The 23,226-nt window shown below is 46.0% G+C and overlaps 2 protein-coding genes across 2 annotated transcripts; both read left to right on the top strand.

Annotated features, from left to right (window-relative positions):
- Positions 1-1,262: 1,262 nt before the first annotated feature.
- LOC136528471 (probable glutathione S-transferase GSTU6) lies at positions 1,263-17,006 on the top strand. Its single transcript, XM_066521436.1, has 2 exons — positions 1,263-1,589; positions 16,565-17,006. Exons 1-2 carry the CDS (start codon positions 1,263-1,265, stop codon positions 16,928-16,930), a joined length of 693 nt encoding a protein of 230 aa, XP_066377533.1. The 3' UTR covers positions 16,931-17,006.
- A 2,323-nt stretch (positions 17,007-19,329) lies between these two features.
- On the top strand, positions 19,330-20,304 carry LOC136539466 (probable glutathione S-transferase GSTU6). Its single transcript, XM_066531427.1, has 2 exons — positions 19,330-19,673; positions 19,752-20,304. Exons 1-2 carry the CDS (start codon positions 19,356-19,358, stop codon positions 20,136-20,138), a joined length of 705 nt encoding a protein of 234 aa, XP_066387524.1. The 5' UTR covers positions 19,330-19,355; the 3' UTR covers positions 20,139-20,304.
- The last annotated feature ends 2,922 nt before the right edge of the window (positions 20,305-23,226 follow it).

The raw sequence follows: 23,226 nt of genomic DNA, 5'->3' as shown, positions 1-23,226 counted from the left end.
ATGGGTTTGGGCAAGGCTACATGAAGATCAGGTGACCAACACCTCAAGTAAATATCAAGGAGCTGCTAAGTAGATACTAGAAGACAAGCAAGAAGTCCAAGACATCAAGTGGAAGAAGCCCGGATGAAAAGACACAAAGAAAAGCACTCATTGGGCACTGGAGTGCACCATTGAAGATGCCTGGTGCTAAGCACCGAAGATTAGTTGGTTGCACAGTCAGAGGGTTGAAGAAGAAGACATCACCTTAACTTCCAATGGCACCGAAGTGCACACCACCGCATTTTAGGCTTTGAGGTAGATGGAGACATGGTGGAGAGCAGTAGAGGGCATCGAACAGTTGCACACTTCCTTCGACATCCGATGCTTAGTGCTAGGACCTTTTGGTTCTTTGATGCCAAACAGGGAGAGAGAGTGAGACTAAGGGGGTAGTCGTGAGTTTGGGTAGCTTGGACCTTGGTTTTATTGCATTGTATCTAGGTTGTAATATACTTCTGGTATATTTTGTTTGTCTAAGCTCAGTCAAACAAGGTGACAAGTTTTGTTTTAAAACTTCTATTATATATATCTCTTGTCATGCTAATGCTTGTTTTGGGACCTTTTCTTATAAACTTTGATTGAAACACAAACGGTTGGGTTCCAATTTGGTGATTTGGGCTTTTGGTGGTTGATGAACACAAGTGGTTGTGCACTAACATATGTTTTGCACAGGTTAATCACATTGTGTTAGTTATAAGAATGGCCACAATGTTAGTCAAGAAGTGCACGCCATCCAGAGATTTAACTTTTTTTTCCTCTAAACTGGTAATACTTCTATTAAAATATTTATCAATGAGATGAATAATATCAAGATTTTCCTTGCTATAATATTTACTTTTTTTTTCCAAATAAGGATTTCTACTATCCAATTTCTTCCCATACAGCCAGCCCACACGAAAGGAAAATAGAACCTTCTTCTTCGATCTGTGTAACTCCTGGGTCTTGAACCACTCATGGATTTTCTAACTCCCTCTAGTTTTTCGTTGACTGAACCACAAATGCGTCCTATGGTTCTTCGCAAAATTCTCATCAGTCAATCAACATTGGCTCATAAGCGTCGATGGAATGACGGAGTAACCAACGCCCAAGCTGTATTTATACCGCTACTCTGCTTTGTCCAAGAACAACCACACAGCAAGGCAACAAACAAACACGTCCGGTCCGGGCGATCGAAGAAGACGACGAAATCTTAAACACGGCGCTAACTTACTGCAGGTGCAGGAAAAATGTCAGGTGGAGGCGACGAGCTGAAGCTTCTGAGCACATGGTTCAGCCCGTTCGGGTCCAGGGTGAAGCTCGCGCTCCACCTCAAGGGCCTGAGCTACGAGTACGTGGAGGAAGACCTCATGAACAAGAGCCAGCTCCTCCTCGAGAGCAACCCCGTCCACAAGAAGGTCCCCGTTCTCTTCCACGGGGGCAAGGCTCTCTGTGAGTCCATGGTCATCGTGGATTATATCGAGGAGGCCTTCCCTGACGCCGGACCGCCGCTTCTCCCCTCCGACCCCTACGAACGCGCCGTCGCTCGGTTCTGGGTCGCTTTTATCGAAAACAAGGTACCATGCATGATGCTTTCTGAACCAACGCACATGTTGTTGGCGACTCGATCGATACTACAAACTCAAGGATTTGTTGGTTTATGTGCGCATGCAGTTTGTGGCGCCGTGGTGCCAGATGTTCGACGTCACCAAGACGCGCGAAGAGAAGGCCGAGGGGTTGAAGCAGATTCTTGCGGCGAGGGCAACCATGGAGGGCGCTCTGGAGGAGTACTCCAAGGGGAAGGGGAAGCCCTTCTTCGGCGGCGACAGCGTCGGGTGCGTCGACATTGCGCTGGGCGGGCTGCTCGTGTGGGTGCGCGCGTCCGAGGTGCTGTCCGGCGTCAAGTTACTCGACGCCGCCACGGCCCCGCTCCTGTCAGCATGGGCGGAGCGCCTCGCCGCGCTTGACGCGGCCAAGGCGGCCCTGCCAGACTTCGGCAGGGTGCTCGAGTACGCCATGAAGATGCGGTGCCCCGCGGCAACAGGCGCTGTGGCGGCGAACAAATGAATGAACCTACGAATCTTGAGCTCGATGAAGGTTTACAGCGTGCAACACCGAATTATGTTACGACTCATGTAGTCATGTCGTGTTCTTTGGTTGCATCGTGCATGCACGTTGCAGTTAGTGTGGTCGTCTGTATGCATGTTTTACAGTTATATATGTAATGTAGTCATTTTTAACAATATATGGTTATGATCAAGCTGCACGTCCATGGTTTATTAGTCAATAATGTTATAATCATATAGACGTTTGATTTGGATGTTATGTTAAATAACGGCGGCAGAATACAGGAGACTAGCAGTGTTTTTTTAGAAAAAAAAAGGAATTTTTAAAATTCCGGTCTCCCTAGTCTCTATAACTCATACACTTAACCATTCATCATTACACGTCTAGCATCCAGTTGATAACAACAAACTCCCAAAGAGCAAATAAAATATATAAAAAAAACCACTCATGCACCGAACTAAACGCTAAATTTCAGTGTTAGCTTCTACTGCTACATTCAATAAATTTCACTAGTACTCCTATAGGCTATAGAGCGACTAACAACATAACAGTTCGTTGTCGAAGAAACGCCTCCAAGATGAACTGTATGCTTCATGCTTAGACATGTGTTACTCTCCTTTATATATCCTCACTGGGCTACAGGTATTGAGTAATTTGGGTTGGGCTTGATCTTCCTCTTTGTCCGTTGATGACTCCTAAAAGAGCATCTTGCCCCCTAAATGGTTTGTGTAAACCACGCAATTAAGGATCCAATGATATCTACAAAATGATGACATGCTATAAGTGATTGTGGGTGCATGACAACACAAGAGACCCCCAACACAAATTCAATGGAATACGACAAAAGAAAAAAAATGAAGGCTTACTTATCTTTCATTTTAGAATGGAGTATATAAGAGAAAAGATGTACTGTCAAGGAGATACAAAATTAGCAGCATAAGATGATCAAGTGTTCAATTCCTATCCAAAAGTTCAGATAGCTACCTAGAGCATCTTCAGTAGGGCACTCAAACCAAATTTTGAGGGATTAGAAGATCCATTAAGGATCCTATATTCAGGCCCTCAAATTAAGAGACCCTCAAATCCTACTCTTTGTCCCTCGAGCGGGCATAAAAAAATATAGTCAATGGTTTCCAATTTGCCACGCAAGATGCATTTGTCATCCGCTTTCCATCCTCTTCGTTTTGGAATGCATGCATCTTGGATCCTTGGAGCTTGTCATTCAACAATTGCCACATAAAAATTTTAATTTTGAGTGGAGTTTTGCATTTTCATATAAGGTCAACCTCCTTTGCCCCCTGGTAAAGCATACAGAAGTGAAGATAAAATATAGAGATTCTGAATGACATCCACAGCTCGACTTCAGTAGGCCCATGTTCATGGTAGATTATGAGTCATGCGTGTTTTTTTTAATAGGGTACAATTTGAACACATATAACTCACACATTTCACACTCACGCCACACGCACATACACGTGCGCGTCCCTACACACGAGGAGCACCGAACGGCCAGATAGTTGATATGCGAAAAAAGGCCAGATAGTTGGATCGAGACGATGAGAAAGGGGCCCAATCTGTATGGGCCATCCATTGTATGTTCAGTAGATGGGATCGAAACAAGAAGAAAGAGGCCCAGTTTTTTGTATGACGTGCTCCCTTGGTGTGATTCTGCCCCGCGCCGTCCCATCTCGTGTGCGCGATGCGCCGTTAAAACTGCCTGCGAAATCCGAGTGCCCGTCCGAGCCAATGTGCTCCACTTGCCCTGCATTCTGCGAGCCGGGCGACACGGCGAAAGGCAAATAGAACCTTGTTCTCCGATCGCATGTTGATCCTGGGTATTGACTCGACCACTTGAATTTGCTTAACTGTCTCTAGTTTTCTCTGTTCACCCGAACCAATACAGCGTCGAACAAGATTCAACAACGTTTGCCCGTAGAAGTCGCACGAAGCCTCAAACGACGACGGAGTAACCAATGCCCAAGCTCTATATATACCACTATTCGCTTGAACGTCTCACCAATCACATCACACAGCGAGGAAACAAACACATTGTCAACAGCAAAAATTAAACAAGAATCAGCACGCAGGATTTTTGGACTTCGTGACAACTTGCGCGAAAAGCAAGTTTCATGATTAAACAAGAATCAGCGATGCTTGCAAACCGAAGTCGGCCTCTTCACGAAAAGCATCGTACGTGACAACTTACGCGAAACCTCCTTAATTTTTTATCATAGCCTCCACATATGATATCTTGACATCTTAACAAGTTTCATGATTTTTGGACTTCGTTTGCTTTTTATAGAATTTAAAAACAACTCGACCGCAAGTTCGTGGTCATGTTTCGTGAACAAGATGTTCGAAATTGATGGTCTGTTCCTGGATACGGCCTCACATTATACTAAATAACATGAATATCATTTTTCCATTCATTTTTTTCATTATTCGAATGGCTAGCAGTTATAATTTGAATTATCCAAGAAAATTCAATTAAATGAAATAAATTAAAGAAATATAGAAAAAGTCCGAGAAATGTGCTACATTGAAACATGGAGTACCAGATATTGTCTGAGAACTGTAGAAAAAGTTTGGAGGTCAAAAGTGAAAAAATATAGTTTGCCGAGTGTCAAAAAATGACACTCGGCAAAGGAGCCTCTTTGCCGAGTGTCAGAAGAAGACACTCGGCAAAGGAGTATCTTTGCCGAGTGTCAGGGCCTACGGCACTCGGCAAAGATTTTTAAAAAAAAAATTAAAAAACCCTCTCTTTGCCGAGTGCCTGGCCATGTGGCACTCGGCAAAGAATTAAAAAAAACTTTGCCGAGTGCCAGATCGGGGGCACTCGGCAAAGAAGGGATTTAACCTCCCGGCCCAGCCGGCCCACACACCGCACGCCCACGCCAGCGCCACCGCCACCCGCGCCCGCGCCGCCGCGCCAGCCCTGGCCCGCGCCCACACCGCCACGCCAGCCCCGCCACCGCCGCCCCCGCCCGCGCCGCCCCCCGCGCCGCGCCGCCCCCCGCGCCGCGCCGCCAGGGAAGGAGGAGAAATAGAGGAGGAGGAGAGGAGGAAGGAGGAGGAAGAGAAGGAGGAGGAGGAGCAAGGAGGAAGGAGAAAGAAGGAGGCGCCAGCCCCGCTGCCGCCCCCGCCCGCTCCCGCACCGTCCCCGGCGCTTCCCTAGCCATCGCCCTGTCCACCGGCGCCCTGGCCCCTTCACCACCGCCGCCCTACGACGCCCACTAGGTATGCCCTACCGTCGTCGTCGCTGTAGTATTACTAGTAGTTACGGTAGTAGTAGTGGTAGAGTAGCAGTGGTGGTAGTCATAGGAGTGGTTGTGACATTGTTATATATATGTGATTGGATATAATCTTGTGCATGTTGGCCATCATTCCGTTCATATATATGTGCATGTCGACCATCGTGCCGTTAGTTTTCTTGAAGGTTTTGGAAACCTCACCGTGTAGGGGAGGTGCTGCAGAAATTTTGTATTGACAGTTTTATGTTTCTTTTTTTTGTAGAGAAGAGCCCGTCGGAGCGGAGCCGAAGTACCTCAGCGACCCCGATCGCCTTCCTCGCCACTACAAGTCTACCTGCACCGCGTCGCCTCGTCACTGCACCGACCTGCCATGGCCCCGCTAGCCTGACTCCACCGCCACCCTAGGTATAACCCCTCTTTATGTATCATGGTCGTAGATCATGTCACTACTACACAAATGATTTTGCGCGACACCCCCCCGGAGACCACCGAGGCGGGCACCTATTTTTGCCCGTCACGGTAAATGCCACAGTTTACCTAGGTGGGCATTTTTTATTTACCACGGCGGGCTTTTTTGCCCGCCATGGAAAATACCATATTTTCCGCGGCGGACATCTTAAGACGTCCGCCACGGTAAATCAATTTACCATGGCGGGCGTCCTAAAATGCTCGCCACCTAAAATGTGGAGGCCCAATAGCCATCTCCAATATAAACCGAGGCCCTCGCACCATCGTCGCCGCCTCCCCCACTCTCTCTCTCTCTCTCTGTTAGCTCCCCGCCTCCCCCACTCTCTCTCTCAGCTCTCCGCCTCCCCCACTCTCCCTCTGCCTCCCTCTACTCTCCCTCGATGCAGGCAGCGATGCGCGGTGCAGCTCTCCTCCATAGCGCCGCCCCTACAGCGGCGCGCGCGGGACGACGGCGACGGCTGCACCCTTCTCCCCCACGGATCCTCCATGAACGACGACGACGCGGGGCTAGGGTTTCAAATCCAGTGAGTTCATCTCCCTCTTCCTCTCCATCTCCCTCTTCCTCTCTCCATCTCCCTCACTCCTCCCTCTTCCTCTCTCCAGATCAAGCGACGACGACCTCTTCCTCCATGGATCCGGCGGCGGCAACCTCCTCCCCCACGGATCTGGCGATTGCACCCTCCTCCTCCGTGGATCTGGCGGTGGAGCGACCGGATCCGGCAGTGGATCTCCACCATGGCCACGACGCCGGGATCCACCACGGCCATGACGCTAGGACCTCCACCACGGTGGGCGAGGACGTGTCGGTGCGGCGTCCTCCCTCCACCACGGCGCAGCGGGATCCGCGAGGAGGCATCGGCGTGGTCCCCTGCGAGCGACTGGCAAGGTGGTGGCGGCCGTGGGAAGCCCGGATCCATCGCCGGTGGGCTCGCTAGTGGGCTCGAGAATAGGCTCGCCGGCGGGCTCCTGGTTTTTTTGTTTTTTTAAATGATTAACCGCAGCGGGCATCCTAACATGCCCGTCATGGTAAGTATATTTACCGTGGCGGGCATGTTACACCGCCCACCGCGGTAAATCGATTAACCGCGGCGGGCAAGGCCGCCCGCCGCGGTTAAGCCATGATTTACCGTGGCCTCTAGGCCGCGGCGGACGACTTTGCCTGCCGTGGAAAACCGAAAATGCCCGCCTCCAGTAAAGTTTGTGTAGTAGTGTGTAACCCAGTTAGGCGTCTCCCGTTCGAAAGAGATACGGTTAGAAATATGCAGATATTTCCATATCTAAAACCGTATCTGTTTTGAATTGTCCACGTTTTTTAGACAGCCCGCCGATGCGTAGGTGGGGTTAGTTTCTATGGTCTGCTCCGATCCGAGATAGAGTTTTGGCATCATCTCCCTGTTGTTCTTCGGATACACACTCTCCCTAGCAGGACATGTATTTGGAGAACAGCGGGGAGGTGCTGCCGAAATTCTATCTCGAATAGGAGTAGAGCATAGAAACTAACCCCACATACGCATCCTCGCGTGGAATTAGGACCTATCCTCACCTATTAGATAGTAGGAACGTCGTGTAGATGCAATTGATGTTTGTATTACTCGTTGCTATATATGTTAGGGGATGGAGGACCATGAGTGGATGTACACGGGCCGCGCAAGTCAGGGTCAGGTCACCAATGAATGGATCGACAAGACCGATGCTTTCTTAGAACGGGCATTTGGCGTGGCTGCTAAAGGAGCAAGTAAAATTTGTTATCCCTGCAGCAAATGTGCAAACAGGAAAAGACAAACGAAGAAGGTCATGGGGGAACATCTTTGGAAGAATGGATTTACGGTAGACTATACCCGGTGGGTCTACCATAGTGAAGCCGGTCGTATGAGAGAGGAGGTGGTGAGACCACGTGTCGAGGATTATGATGCTAATGCTGGGGTAGCAGACATGTTAAATGACTATCATGAGGCACAGCTCGCTGAAGGACGTACGGAGGAGCCAGAGGCAACCGCAAAGGCATTCTACGACATGTTTGCCACAGCACAGAAACCCCTTCACGGCCAGACAAAGGTTTCTCAACTGGATGCCATTGTATGCATAATGGCGTTAAAGTCCCAGTATAGCATGAGTCGAGACGCCTTCGGTGGTATGTTGATAGTTATTGGCGGCCTGCTTCTAAAGGGTCACCTTCTGCCAAAGAGCATGCACGAGTCACAGAAACTCCTTCATGCACTTAAGATGCCATATGAGTAGATACATGCTTGCCTGAAGGGGTGCGTCCTATTTAGGAAAGAATACGTGGAAGCAAAGTACTGTCCAAAGTGTAAATCCTTTAGGTTTCTGGAGGTAGATTCTGGTGATGGCCAGAAGAGGTAGCTTGACATTCCCGTGACAATCCTACGGTACCTTCCATTCATACCAAGGATCCAACGGCTATACAGGACCGAGGAATCCGTGAAACAGATGACATGGCACAAAAATGGCAAACGATACAATCCTGACAGGATGGTACATGCATCCGATGGTGAAGCATGGACCCACTTTGATGGCATTCATCATGAGAAAGCTAAAGAGGCTCGTAATGTACATGTTGCACTGGCAACAGATGGGTTCAATCCTTATGGAATGATGGCTACCCCATACACATGTTGGCCCGTGTTCATTATCCCCCTCAATCTCCCCCCGGCGTATGCTTTCAACGACAGAACGTATTCTTATCATTGATAATTCCTAGACACCCGGGGAATAATATGGGTGTGTTCATGGAGCCTGTGATTGATGAATTAGTCCATGCTTGGGAGGAAGGGGTATGGACATATGACCAAGCTACAAAGAAAAACTTCAAAATGCATGTTTGGTACCACTACTCCCTGCATGACTTCCTGGCGTATGGGATATTCTGCGCCTGGTGTGTTCACGGGAAGTTTCCATGTCCAATATGCAAGGAAGGTCTGAGGTTCATTTGGTTGCAGAAGGGTGATAAGTATTCATCATTCGACAAACATCGGCAATTCCACCCTCTTGACCATGCATTCAGACGAGACATCAAGAACTTTACAAAAGGTGTCGTAGTGACAGACCCTGCACCACTGATAATGACTAGTGCTGCGGTTCGTGAACAGATAGATGGTCTCGTGGTCAATCCAGAAGGTGGTTTTGTGGGATATGGAGAGCGACATATGTGGACTCATAAGTCGGGCTTGACTCGGCTCCCCTATTTTGATGACCTTCTCCTTCCATATAATATTGATGTAATGCACACTGAAAAGAATGTCGCCGAGGCACTTTGGGCAACAATCATGGACATTCCTGACAAGTCAAAGGACAACGTTAAGGCTAGAGTGGATCTGGCAACGTTATGCGATAGACCAAACCAACATATGAAGCCTCCTAGTCACGGCAAGACATGGAGAAGGCCTAAGGCCGATTTTGTCTTGAGCAAGCCTGAAAGCTCTAGTTTGGTTTTGGTGAATTGATGAAACCCTAAGTGCTAACCTAGTTCATCAAGTGATCATGAGATAGGTAGCACACTTCAAGTAGAGAAGCAAATGAAGATCATAACATGACAATGGTGATAGCATGGAGATGATCAAGGGCTTAAACTTGAAGAGAAGAAAGAGAAAAACAAAAAGCTCAAGGCAAAGGTATAACTTGTAGGAGCTATTTTGTTTTGGTGATCAAGACACTTAGAGAGTGTGATCACATTTAGGTTTGATAGCTGTACTATTAAGAGGGATGAAACTCGTATCGGAATGCGGTTATCAAAGTGCCACTAGATGCTCTAACTCATTGCATATGCATTTAGGATCTAGTGGAGTGCTAACACCCTTGATAATATTTGTGAAAATATGCTAACACATGTGCACAGTCGGCGCTTTCGGGAAAATGAAATGCCTATTTTCTATTGCGTCGGATGCAAATTCTTGGTGGTTGGCACATTGGAGCAAGGGTGGAGAAGATAGAAGTGAGAACAGAGCTGGTGCCAGCGTCGGTCTAGTGACCGGACGCTGAATCCAGAAGCACCGGACGCTGACTGCCTGCGTCCGGTCACGTTGACTGTTGGTACAGTGGCTAGGGTTTACCATCAGACGCTGGCTGTGTCTGATCGAGGTGGACCGGACGCGTCCGGTCGAGGAAAACCAAGTTTCGACCCTTACTGTACTCGACCGGACGCTGAGATTCCAGCGTCCGGTCAGTTTTAACCGGACGCGTCCGGTCGAGGTCGGTACCTTACTGGAAATGACCGGACGCTGGGGGTTCAGCGTCCGGTCAGTTGAAGCTGCTGCGTCCAGTCAGCGTCATAGCCGTTGGAATCTGACGAACAGCGTTTGAAGGCGATGACACGTGGCGTCCATCTGTGGACTGGATGCTGAGCCCAGGGTCCGGTCAAGTGGACCGGAGCGTCTAGTCAGAGCGTAGAGTACCCAGTGAAGGGGTACAACGACTCTATTTCATGGGGGCTTCTATTTAAGCCCCATGGCCGGCTGTGGCTCATATTTTTGGCCATTTTCATTGACATAGCAACCTTGTGAGCTAAGCCAAAGCCCTCCCACTCATCTACATCATTGATTCATCATCATAGTGAGATTGGGAGTGATCCAAGTGCATTGCTGTGGATTTCGCTTGTTACTCTTGGTGGTTGCCGCCACCTAGACGGCTTGGAGCAGCGAGGATCGTCGAGCGGAGGTGGTGATTATCTCCGGCTCCGATCGTGGTGATTGTGAGGGGTTCTTGACCTTGTCCCTGGCGGAGAGCCAAAAGGTACTTTAGTGAATTGCTCATGGCTTGTGTGATCCTCATCTTGTGTTGGTTGTGCGGCACCCTATTGAGGGTTTGGCGTGTGAAGCCAATTAGCGCGTGAACCTCCAAGTGAGTGAATCGCCACAACGAGGACTAGCTTGCCGGCAAGCAAGTGAACCTCGGTAAAAATCATTGTGTTCATCATTGATTCCGAGGTGATTGGTCTTCATTGTTATTCATCCTTGTGATTGATTGGTTCACTCCTCTACACGGCGGTATAACTATCTTGATCACTCTCTTTACTTTACCGCAAACTAGTTGACAAGCTCTTTAGTGTGCTAGTTGTGAGAGCTTGCTTGCTTGGTTGGTGTGGCTCTTTAGTTAGCCTTTGAGAGCACACTAACATAGGGTAGTGTCATTGCTCTTGTGTGAATTGACACTATCTAAACTAGAATTGTGGTAGGTGGCTTGCATTTTGAGTAGGCTAGCGCAACACTCGCTTCGCCTCATAATTGTCTAACCATTTGGTTAAGTGTTGTTGTAGAAATTTTTATTAGGCTATTCACCCCCCCTCTAGCCATTAGGACCTTTCAAAGCCCCAAAGGAGGGAAGTACTAGAATGGATGCAGACGTTAATGTTCCCTGATGGGTATGCAGCTAATCTGAGGAGGGGAGTGAACTTATCTACTATGCGAGTCTTAGGGATAAAGAGTCATGACTACCATGTATGGATTGAGCGGCTTCTTTCGGCGATAGTTTGAGGCTATGTCCCTGAGCATGTCTAGCTAGTGCTGGCAGAGTTGAGCTATTTCTTTCGCCGGCTTTGTGCCAAGGAGTTATCTCGGACCGTGATTACTGACTTGGAAAGAATGGCACATGTGTTGCTTTGTAAGTTGGAGAAGATCTTTCCACCCGGCTTCTTCAATCCAATGTAGCATTTGATTTTGCACCTCCCATATGAGGCACGAATGGGGGTGCCCATACAGGGCCATTGGTGCTATCCAATCGAGAGGTGTCTAAAGGTTCTTCAAAAGAAATATAGAAATAAATGTAAAATCAAGGCTTCCATTGCAGAGGCATACATTCTGAAGGAAGTGGCGAACTTCACAACAACATACTATGGTGACAACCTCCCTAGCGTGCATAATCCACCCCCTCGTTACAATGCTGGCGAAAATGAATCGAACCTCAGCCTTTTCCGAGGGCAACTTAGAAGCGCAAGTGCATCATCCCCCAAGACCTTGAATCATGAAGAGTGGCGCCATATCATGCTATATGTGTTGACCAACCTTGATGAAGTGGTGCCGTACATGCAGTAAGTTCTCAACGAACTTGTTAAATACGCCGTCACTATTCTGCATCCAACCTCTTATTTCTTGTTGGTACAGGGAATTTCTTCATGAATTCAGGCGTCAATCAAGGGATCATACCCCGCAGCAGGTAGATACCCTTCTTAGACAGGGTGCGGGAAATAGAATGCCCGATTTCATTTCTTGGTTCAAACGGAAGGTACCGTCCAATTTAGCTCATACTTAGTTTGACATTCCAAGTTAATCGTACGTGCGAATAATACAATGATGTATCCTACTTGAGCTTGCAGGGCCAGAGGGATGCGTCTATGCGTGCCGAGTTGAGATAGGTTGCCGATGGCTTTGCCTATAGGGTCAGGTCATTTTCTGGTTATGACGTGAATGGATATCGCTTTCGCATAACAAGCTACGAGCAGAGTCGGCCCAATCGAAGAACCACAAGTTTTGGAGTTTTTACGCCCGACGTTGATGAGGTCGAGTATTATGGAAGAATTGAAGAAATATATGAACTCAAGTTTCATGGTTCCAAACCTTTTAATCCCGTCATATTCAAATGTCATTGGTTTGATCCTGAAGTAACGAGACAGACATATTCTAATCTTGGGCTAGTCGAAATTCGACATGATTCTGTCTTACTAGGAGACGATGTCTATATTGTGGCCCAACAGGCCACGCAAGTTTATTATCTCCCATATGCGTGTCAAACCATAAGGCATCTTAAGGGTTGGGATATTGTGCACAGGGTATCGCCACACGGTAAAGTGTCTGTCCCAAACGATAAAGATTATAACTTAGACCCAAACACATCTGATAGAGAGTTCTTTCAAGAAGAGGGACTAGAAGGGAGGTTTGAGATAGACTTAACCGAAACGATCGGAATGGAAGTAGACAATGAAACGGTTATTGAAGAGGACGATGGAGATGAGGTGCAAAATGTGAAGGACTTACAAATGCTTGAGCGATTATATTTAGACAATGACAATGACAACATTGCTCATTCGGATAGTGTTGATTATTTCAACATGATTGATAGTGATGATGAGACTTATGATCCAGCTAATCCCGATCATGAAGATTATTTCTAATACATATAATACTATGTTATTTTGTAATTATGTTTTGTTTATTTTGCATCTATTTCTAAGTACTTCTTGTTTATCTGTGCTTATTGGTTTACTCTTTTTAATTGCAGGTGATTGAACAAAGAGGGTGGGAGGAGGTAAGAAGCATGGGCGGTACTGGATTGGCGACGGCGCAATCGACTCGGCCGCTACTCCTAGTCTCTCCTAGATTCGAGCAAGCAGCATGAGCAGGAGCCCGGCCATACGACCTCGGCAGGACACTTCACACCACCGGATGGAGGCACTCGAGGTTATTCCTAGTTTATTCGTCGTTCATTGGTTTTTTCATACCTTTTCTTTGCATTATTGTAACATTGGGGTGAATATATTGTAGGCCCAGCTGGAACAAGAGAGGAGGATACAGGAGCAGATGCAGGCGAAGATGGAGAGGGTGGAGGCCAAGCGGGAGGCCGAGCAACGGAGGATGGTGGAGATTCTTCAGTACATATAAAGTCTTGGAGCCGCTACGGGTGTAGCTTCGCCACCTGCGCTATTCGCTCCACCTCCACCTCCACCTCCTCACTATTCTACTCCTATGAGTATAAATGTTTTAGTTTGTATGTTCAAGCTTACGGTCAAACCTAGTGGAGTATGAAAGTTTTATTCATGTATGGTATATATTTATCTTGTCTCACATATGCAATCTCTTCTCCTTTGTGCAGAATCAATCGGTGGCATCGAACGATCCTCATGCTTCAGCGAATCCTTCACCAAATCAGTGATGATACTTATGGTTGTTAATGATACTTCTATTTGCAATTGTGGTTGACGATGATGGAACACTTGGATTGCTTGTGAACTTATTTGTGATATATTGTGAGACATGTGACGTTTATGATATATATGTGACGTTTGTGATATATATGTGGTGTTGGTGATATATATGTGATGTTGATGATATATATGTGATGTTGGTGATGTTTGTTATATATATCTTCTGTTTGTTTGGATGGAATGTAAAAAACAAATAAAAAGGTTGTTTTCAGTCACTTTGTCAAGTGCAATGGCCATGACACTCGGCAAAGTGACCATCTGGGAACTACCTGGGAACATGCTTTGCCGAGTGCAATAGCTATTGCACTCGGCAAACATCACAGGTTTGCCGAGTGCCACGGTCCAGGCACTCGGCAAAGGTGACCACCTTTGCCGAGTGTCTAAGTCAACGGCGCTCAACAAATCGGGTACCTTTGCCGAGTGCTTGACCTTGACACTCGGCAAAGCCGCTGTCACGGTGGCGCTCGCCATCATGGCCACTTTTCTTTACCGAGTGTCGGATTGGCACTCGGCAAAGCCTTTGTCGAGTGCCCGATAAAGTGCACTCGGCAAAGAGGTCTTTGTCGATAAATTGTTTACCGAACGCCCTTTGCCGAGTGTAACACTCGACAAAGGCTTTGCCGAGTGTATATCGGCCTTCGCCGAGTGCCTCAGGCACTCGGTAAAGAAGGCGCCTCCAGTAGTGTATAAGCCTGGGCAAAATACCCGATACCCATTACCCGTACCCGAATTACCCGAACCCGGACCCAAATTACCCGAACCCGAGGTACCCGATCCCAAATTCGGATAGCGATTTTGATTACCCGAAATTAGTTTGGGTAATTCGGGTAATATCCCCCGGTACCCAAACTACCCGAACTACCCAAAGATTTGTTTTGTCTTTGTATTCATCATGTGTTGTTAGCTGAACCATTTAATTTATCACTTTATTAGAATATAATTCTCTTTATTTGAATGAGTGACTGTAATATATTATTCTCTACAAATTGCTATTGAAATTCTATACAAATTGCTGCTGAAATTATGTATAGATCGCTACTGAAATTTAGTGTAGTTTGTTGTTTTCTGTAAATTTGGGTATATCGGGTAATACCCGAACCCGAACCCGAATTATCGGGTACCCGAATTTGCGGGTAGTGTTTTTTCGGGGGTAATATCGGGTAGCAATTTTTATTACCCGAATTTTGAATTACCCGAATTACCCGACCCGAAAAAATCGGGTAACCCGAACGCCCAGGCTTAGTAGTGTACAAGACGTTTGTTTGGAACAACTATGAAATTTATCTCTTCTCTCTATCTCCTTTGAAACAACTATAAAATATCTCTCTATTTCCACCTACTTGGAAAATTAGAAAGCTGAAAGTAGGGTCTAAGGTACCGAGAAAATTGTACTACATGAAAATAGCTGCTTTTGAAAAGCAGTTTCATGTGCCACTAGTTTAGTTGGTGTTCTGTTTTTTTGGCAGCATAAGCGCTTTGCAAAATCTAAACCAAACACGTACATAGTAGAAATTATTTCATCTAACTGTTTTAAATAAAACATAGAAATTCTCAACCAATTCTGCACAAATATATGGAAACAAGAAAATTTCATGAATACAAATACTCACATACATATTCACCGCTCTAGGCAAACATATCTGCATATTCATTACTTCAATCATTCAATCAATTAGCGTACTCATGAATATAGGCCCCGTTCGCTGGTCTGAAACTTAGCTAAAACTGGCTGAAAAACACTGTTCCGGCTGAATTGTTGTGAGAGAAAAACACTGTTCCGGCTGAAAAAAGAAGCCGAACAAGCTATTTTTAAGACAAGCCGAACAATCAACATTTGTATTCATTTAGCATTCAACAATAAATAACTTAATAATTTTATTGGTTCATTACATCATTTGTATTAAGTAAAGACCACAGTGATAAGGTGACTATAGTCATCTAAAGTAAAAAAAAGGAATATTTTTCTTTGCCAGGGTTAGCAATACTAATTTTTTTGACAGCTAGCCAAATAACAACATTTAGTAGAGCTAAAAGTGTCCTTAAATACAATAATGGAACAATTTGCTATTCTTTAAAAAGCTATATCGAGCTATTTAGAATTATGAGTTATATATGTGGATTTCCAAAGTTGGAATTATTTAAAAAAACTTATTTTGTAATTACTGCTAGTAGTATATCTCTACACCTAAAAACGTCAAAAGTTCGTCCAACATGTCTTGGTGCGCGTCCGACCTGTCTATGTGGTTTCATCTACGTCTACGATACGGAAGAATACGGAAGATCAAAACGATACATAAAGCTCGCTCCATCACCCGACGATATCAAGTCTCGAGATCCTTGCTCACGCGTTGGCATCCGATATGAATCATCCTCTACTTGGAGTTTATGTGTCAAGAAAAAAAAGTGTACTCGGCTTTTATCTAGTATAATAAAGAATTCAGCTAAAAATAGTAAGAATTCGCTGTTAGTCAAAATCTAAAAGCTTACAGTATCTGTTGCCTTTTTTCGACGCGAGTGCACGTCATGGATGACGATCACGAACAGTGAACGTCTGAACCGCGCACATGGTCACATGGACACAATCCTGATGTTCGCACACCGGTCCAAATCAGAACACCATCTACTGAAATGGACCGAATCCTGACGCTCGCAGAACGGAAGGACTACTCCGAAATCCAGAGGAACTCCAGAATACTCTAATTCAACAGCAAAACCAATGGCAAGGTACCGTGTCTTCCATGCACTTGCCCCGAACTTGCAATTGCAAATCAACTTAATTCAGATTTGGTACTAATAATTGACTAACCCCGGTAGCTGTGCGCGGCTTGCATTGCAGCTCTTCACCACCTGGATACCCGTGCACATCGGCAGGACGAGCGAACACAGAGTCGAGGCGGCGAGGCAGGTCGTGGCCGTCCTGGAGAAGTTTGAGCAGTCGTTCGAGGAGTGCTCCGGGGGCAAGGCGTTCTTCGGCGGGGATGCTGCCGGCCTCGTGGACGTCGTGCTAGGCGGCTTCCTCGGGTGGCTGCGCGCGTCCGAGGTGATGTGCGGCGTGGCGGTTATCGACCCCGCCAAGACGCCGCTGCTGGCGGCGTGGGCGGACCGGTTCGCCGCGCTCGACGGCGTCAGGGAGGTGATACCTGACGTGCACAGGCTGCTGGAGTATAACAAGATGAGGCGAGCTCACCGTGGGCTACCATAGGTGCTGGGCCTTGGGCCATCTATCTGCCTGCATGTAGTCAGAGTGTCAGACAACTCTAAATAAAACATGCATGTCTTCCGACATTTGAATTGAAAAGAAGCGATTGCTTTTGTCCTAAAGATGCTGCAAAATTTCTCTTTCGTCAGCTCTGCAATGTAGATTTGACTGGTACACATTAACGATGAAATGTTCTAGAGCCGATCTATAGTTCTATGGCTTACCTCACATGCCTAGCTAGGCTAAAGGCCTGTTTGGAAAAGATTCTAGCCGGATTCTAGTAAAAAAAATGCGGCCCGAGTCCCCCAAATGCCGCGTTTCATGCCGGGCTATCTCCTGGTGATTCTCTCCGCGGCGCCAATTGCACATGAACGCTGAAACAGCAGGGAGGAAGCAGTGGAAAAAATCACTGCAGCTTCTACCTCTGCCCGCGTCGCCCTCCTCATGTTCGCCTCCGACCGTCTCTCCTTCCTTCATCCTCGCCATCCGTGCCCGCCTCATGTATGCTGGCAGCCATGCTCCCTTGCCCTCCTCCCTCCATCCCCGTCATGTCACGCCGTCGGCTCCTCCGCTGCCTCCTCTTCGTCGAGCATCGCCCCTACCTCCTCATTATTGGTCAAGATCTGGACGAGAAGCACCTCCCAGTTGAGATCAGGGTGAGGGGTTGTCGTGCGCACGCCTCCTCACTAGCGACCGAGCAAGGAGGCACTTCCTCCTCTTCTTTGGTGTGCCCCTTCCTTTGTTCTGCCTCCTCGTGGCGAATTGGGAGACGGCAACCTCGCCTCTTCTACACAGATCCAGGAGAGCTGGCGAGGGTTCATCGCTGCACACGCCCCCCTCTTCCTCCTCGGAGTCGGAACCAGAGTAGGGAGGCACAGCCAACGCCCCCCCCCCTCTACCTCCTCTTCGTTGCTGCAATGGTGGTTCTTCTCCCTAGAACTGAGCATGCCAAACAAATAAGCTTTTTCTGCCCGTGATTATTTTGGAAACCAGTGGTGAGAGAAAGCAAACTTCAATTCGAAGCATGTTGGAGATAAGTTGTCCCAAACAGGGCCTAAAACCGCTAAACAGCAACAAAAGCGCATGATTGGAACCACTGCAAAAATAATTTTAAGAGATAGTCCCATTTATTTACAATAGATGCACTTCAAAAGCATCTATGTCTCCTAAAATACCTAGCTAACTTCGGAGGCAGTTGCTTTATTTTGGAACCATCTCTACAAAACTTAACTAGTTTGCCTCGAAAAGGCGAAGCCCACTAGCCCATCACTATGGTTCACATACATTTGGGACGCTCATTTTTTTCCTCAACCATCTGTCTCACCCTCTCGCTCCTCTTTCTCCTCGGCTCTCTCATCTCTAGCATCGCAGGCGTGCCGGGCAAGGGCTTGGCAAAGGCGGTGCGATTGAGGGCCCAATAGTGGCATTGTGGTCGAGGGGGCCTAGTGGTGGCCTATGCGGGGCTAATGGAGTGGCAACGGATACCTGTCTCTACTGACGACAACCTCTACATCCTCTTTGACGTTGACGGTACCCACCGCCGCTCCAATCCTTCAGACATGGCGAGATCCCCATCCACAACGACGAGATCTAGCACGGATGAAAATATTCCTTTCCTCCTCTCAACGAGATCAAATGGCAATGGCTTTGGATCCGTCCCCCCCTCCGCACTCAGATGTAATGGATTTGGGTGCTCTCCCGCCACTGGAGCCTGTTTGGAGTGCTGTCTTGCTCGCCCTCATTGACATCACTGATCACCCACACCCACCTCATCCCTAGTTCCCTACCGGCCTTGTTTTCCATGAGTCTATCCTCCCGCTCTCTTGTTCAATTCGATTTGCTCAGTGTAGTGGATTCAATTCGAGTAGTACTAAAGTCCGCCGACGAGATCTACATGGCGGGTTTGATGACGAATATGAAATGCGAGGCTGGTGTCCGACGTTGTCTCCGACAGGAAGAACCTTGGTGGGTTCGACATCAGTGGGCCTCCTGAGTCCTGACAAGCTTGCTGGGCTCACTAGGCTTAGCGCTGGGCTCACTGTCGTCGGGCTTCCTTTTGTTTTCCTGCCTGGATTTTACATAGGTGGGCATGAACCATGAACTGCCATCTCTTTTGTTTACGATTAACAGTGACCACGAAGTCTGCTCAAAAAAATAACAGTGACCATGAATTAGAGGCAGGCCCCTGATATTCAGTTTGGATTACCTCTGAAAATGTGCTCTGTGGCCGTGATACGATAAGAAATCTTGTAAGAACATTCGTTTCTCTACTTCATGGAAACCAGCATTAAAAATTGATTTATGGAAAAAGAAGATATGCAGTTATTTCAGAGAGAGAGAGAGAGAGAGAGAGAGAGAGGAAGTTCACACCAAAATAATCATATTTATTGCATAGCGTTGAGAGAAGAAACATTGAGAGAAGAAAACAATGGCGGGCAAGGAGGATCTGAAGCTCCTCGGCCTGCTGGTGAGCCCGTTCGTGATCCGCGTGCGCATGGCGCTAAGCATGAAAGGACTGAATTACGAGTACGTCGAGGAGGACATATTCAACAAGAGCGAGCTCCTGATCAAGCTCAACCCGGTACACAAGAAGGTGCCCGTGCTCATCCACAACGGTAAGCCCATCTGTGAGTCACTCGTCATCGTGCAGTACGTCGACGAGCTGTTCGCTGGCCGGGCAATCCTCCCAACTGACCCCTACGAGCGTGCCACTGCTCTCTTCTGGGCTGCCTACATCGAAGACAAGGTATAAATAAACATGCACGCGAGTTTACTTCTCTGTGCTCTGCAATCGTGATCGAATTGGCAGCGTCTTGCTTTGCAGTTGTCCCCGGCGTGGATAGGCATCTTGAAGGCCAAGGCGGAGGAGGAGAGGGCGGAGAAGGTGAAGGAGACGCTTGCCGCGATAGAGCACGTGGAAGTGGCCTTTGCCAAGTGCTCCAACGGCAACGCCTTCTTCGGCGGCGACTCCATAGGCTACTTCGACATCGTGCTCGGCTCTTTCTTGTTCTGGTTCGAGGCGCTGCGCAGGATGTACGGCCTGGAGATCATTAACACGAGCAAGACTCCGCTCTTGGCTGCGTGGGCGGAGCGGTTTCGAGGGAGTGTAGAGGCGAAGGAGGTGGTGCCGGAGGCGGACAAGGCGGTGCAGTACGCCAATAAGCTTCATGCCGCCACCGCCGCCGCTGTCAAGTTAGTGAGTTCAGAATGAGTCGTGAATTGAATAAAGCAGGAAAAGTAAATGGTGGGGTAGCTATGGTCCAAATTCCAACTGAATAATGTTCAAAGCTTTTCCATCCATATTGATATGCTCGGTTATGTGATTCCAGTTGTCTACTCTGAGTGCAATAAATGAATATGATTGTCTTCGGTGTGTAGGAGTATGGACATGTGTTGCTAAGAAAATATTTTATATACTAAGGTATATGTATGATGGTTGCTAGAATAAAGATTAAAAGTTGTTGAGTGAAAATATCTTCTACTCTCCCTTATAAAAGATTTTTTTTATCATTTGTATGAGCATTATAATGTTTACTTAAGCCAAGGTTTAAATTTTCGACTATAGCTGTTTGAATAGGACTTAGCTATATTTTTTATGTACAATTTAGATATTAGTTGCCGCTATAGCTCGCTATCGCCGACTATTTACTTTTTCAGGAGATAGATCCCTAAATGTCTTAACTAACGATTTAAAACATTGCTTATAGCAGAGAATAGCACCGGAGTATATAGCATCTTACTATTACTAATTAGAGGCTCCAACGGAGCCTTCACGTTAATCCTCATCAGAAGCGCTAAAAAAAAGATAAATACTAGAAATTCCCACGTTAATCAGAAACATCTAACCGTTAGTCGAAAGACTCCAACTATCCTTAAGTGTTATATCTATTTTCTTTTTAAAAAAATTATCCACCTTCACAATTATATATAGAAAAAAATAGGCTAATATCTCATTGTACGGTAAAAACAACTTTGACGTACCCCCTCAATTCCTTCAAGAAAAAACGTACGGGAAAAAATCTCCTGTACTTATGCTTACACAACTTCAATGTACAAAAAAATATTCTTCAAGAAATTAAAAAACATACGGCAACAAATTTCCTATACTCACGTTCACAATTGATTAAAAAACTAATATCTGATGGATTAGATACATCACTACCGGATGTGCTGGAGCCGGCCGTGACCACTAATCCACTGCCGGGTGGTAAGGCGAGGATCTAGAAAATTGACGGGAAGCTAATCACTCGACAGTGATCGTGGATGCAACTGTCGATTAAAACCTATACCCCGCAGTGATATATCACTGCTAGGTCAAGCTATGAGCCAGCAGAGTTAGGTACCTCATTACTGTTGGCCCACGTGAGATATATCCCTATCGGGTTAAGCAACTACCGGCACTGACATTTTCCATAGCCCTATCAGTTGTTGTAGCCTGTCAGTCACTGGTGCAGCAAGGGTTTTTGCTCCCGGTTGGGAAACCCCTTTAGTCCCGGTTTCCCAACCGGGAGCACAAATCCGGGACTAAAGGTACCCTCCTTTAGTCCCGGCTTGGCGCCCGGGACTAAAGGGGGACCTTTAGTCCCGGTTGGTGGTCCCGGTTGGAAACACCAACCGGGACTAAAGGGGGGTCTCCAGGGTTGGCGTTCAACGCCACACGGCAGGACTTTTAGTCCCGGTTGGTGTTACCAACCGGGACTAAAGGTCCCTCTTTTTTTTTCCTTTTTCTGGTTTCTATTTTTGGTTTCTTTTTTCATTTAATGATTAGTTAGTTTTGAGATTAAAATATATTTTCGAATATGCTGCTAATAGTAATATATAATAGTAATATATATGTGTACTTCGCACGCGTAAGTTTTCGTTCGAACTTTGTACATAAATAACAAACGAATATACGCGTCCTTACTTTGTACACCATACTCTATATATATTGCAAATGTTTGATATATAAATTGTTTAGGTCCTTAGGAATTCACCCCTCCAGATTTGGATTCCACGTTTCGTTCGGGTCATTGTAGAACTCGCCGTTGGGGTTGATGACCTGGTCATTGAAAAATCCTGCTATAGTCTCTCGAATTGCTTTAAGTTGATCAAGTCATATGACTCTTTTCCTCAACCATTCAGTCTTCAATAAAAGTTAAAGGAAAAAGTATTAATATATATATATGTATGTGTATTGCTCGTGTAATTACTTATACAAATGAGAGCAATAAAGAAATTGTAAATATACGATCGAAATAATATGAAGGAAAAAGTATTTATATACGTACTTTGAGACGCTCTTCAGGAGTTCTCTTTGAGTACGCCATGATGAACTCGCAAACATAGTATCCGCAGTAGTTGTTACCCTGCTCCTGCCTTAGAACCCACTTTTACGAAAAAAATCAATTAGGGTGAATTGAAATCATCATATGGTGTTAATTGAATATAAATGTGTAGTTATAGTACTTACTTTGTGTGCGATTACATCCAGTGGCTCTTTATAATGTTTCATTTTTTGTTCCTCAATTAACCTTTTCCAAACCCTGCTCCCAATAAAATAAAAAAATAATTTAACCTTTAATAATTGTTGAGAGATCGGCGCCATTATATATATATATATATATATATGTTGTTATAGAGAAACTAAATTAATTACCCTTGTATAATATCTATCATGTCTTGATACTCCGTTTGTGATTTTCTCAACGAGTCTAAGATTTTCAATCTACTATTGGCCATATCGATGACCATCAATATCCAGTGATTGCTGCATAAACATATATATATATATATATATATATATATATATGTGTGTGTGTGTGTGTGTGTGTGTGTGAGAGGTAACTAGCTAGTAAGGAAATATTGATGTCCCATATATATGATCGACATTAATTACTTATAATAACACTCACTTGAAGTTGTAGGGGAAGAGTATCTCCTTCTTGTCGCGTTGGTTTACTAAGAAATTCATGAGATTTCTCTCAGGTTCTGGCTTATAATCCTTCGGGGGGTTAGGGTGTTTGAATACGACATACGGATCAACGAACCCAACATCATTATCCTTTCTCTTTCTAAGTTCTGTCATCTCATATCTGCATACATGAAAATAGTGAATATATATTGTGAATATATAATAAAAAAATTGTGAATATAGTAGAAAATAATCACACTTACAGACAATAGCAGCTAACGAGACTTTTGTCGAGAGAGTCCAGGTGGCATAGTTGGTGTAATTCTGGAAGCTCGACATAGATAATGTCATTGCCACGGAAGTAATGGTGGTTTCTAATTCTGACAGAAATATAGATTTGTTCCGC

Source organism: Miscanthus floridulus, chromosome 2 (assembly GCF_019320115.1).
Source record: "Miscanthus floridulus cultivar M001 chromosome 2, ASM1932011v1, whole genome shotgun sequence".
In the NCBI taxonomy this organism is placed as follows: domain Eukaryota; kingdom Viridiplantae; phylum Streptophyta; class Magnoliopsida; order Poales; family Poaceae; genus Miscanthus; species Miscanthus floridulus.
Note: the sequence above shows the minus strand (reverse complement) of the source record. Positions and strands in the feature narration are given on the sequence as shown.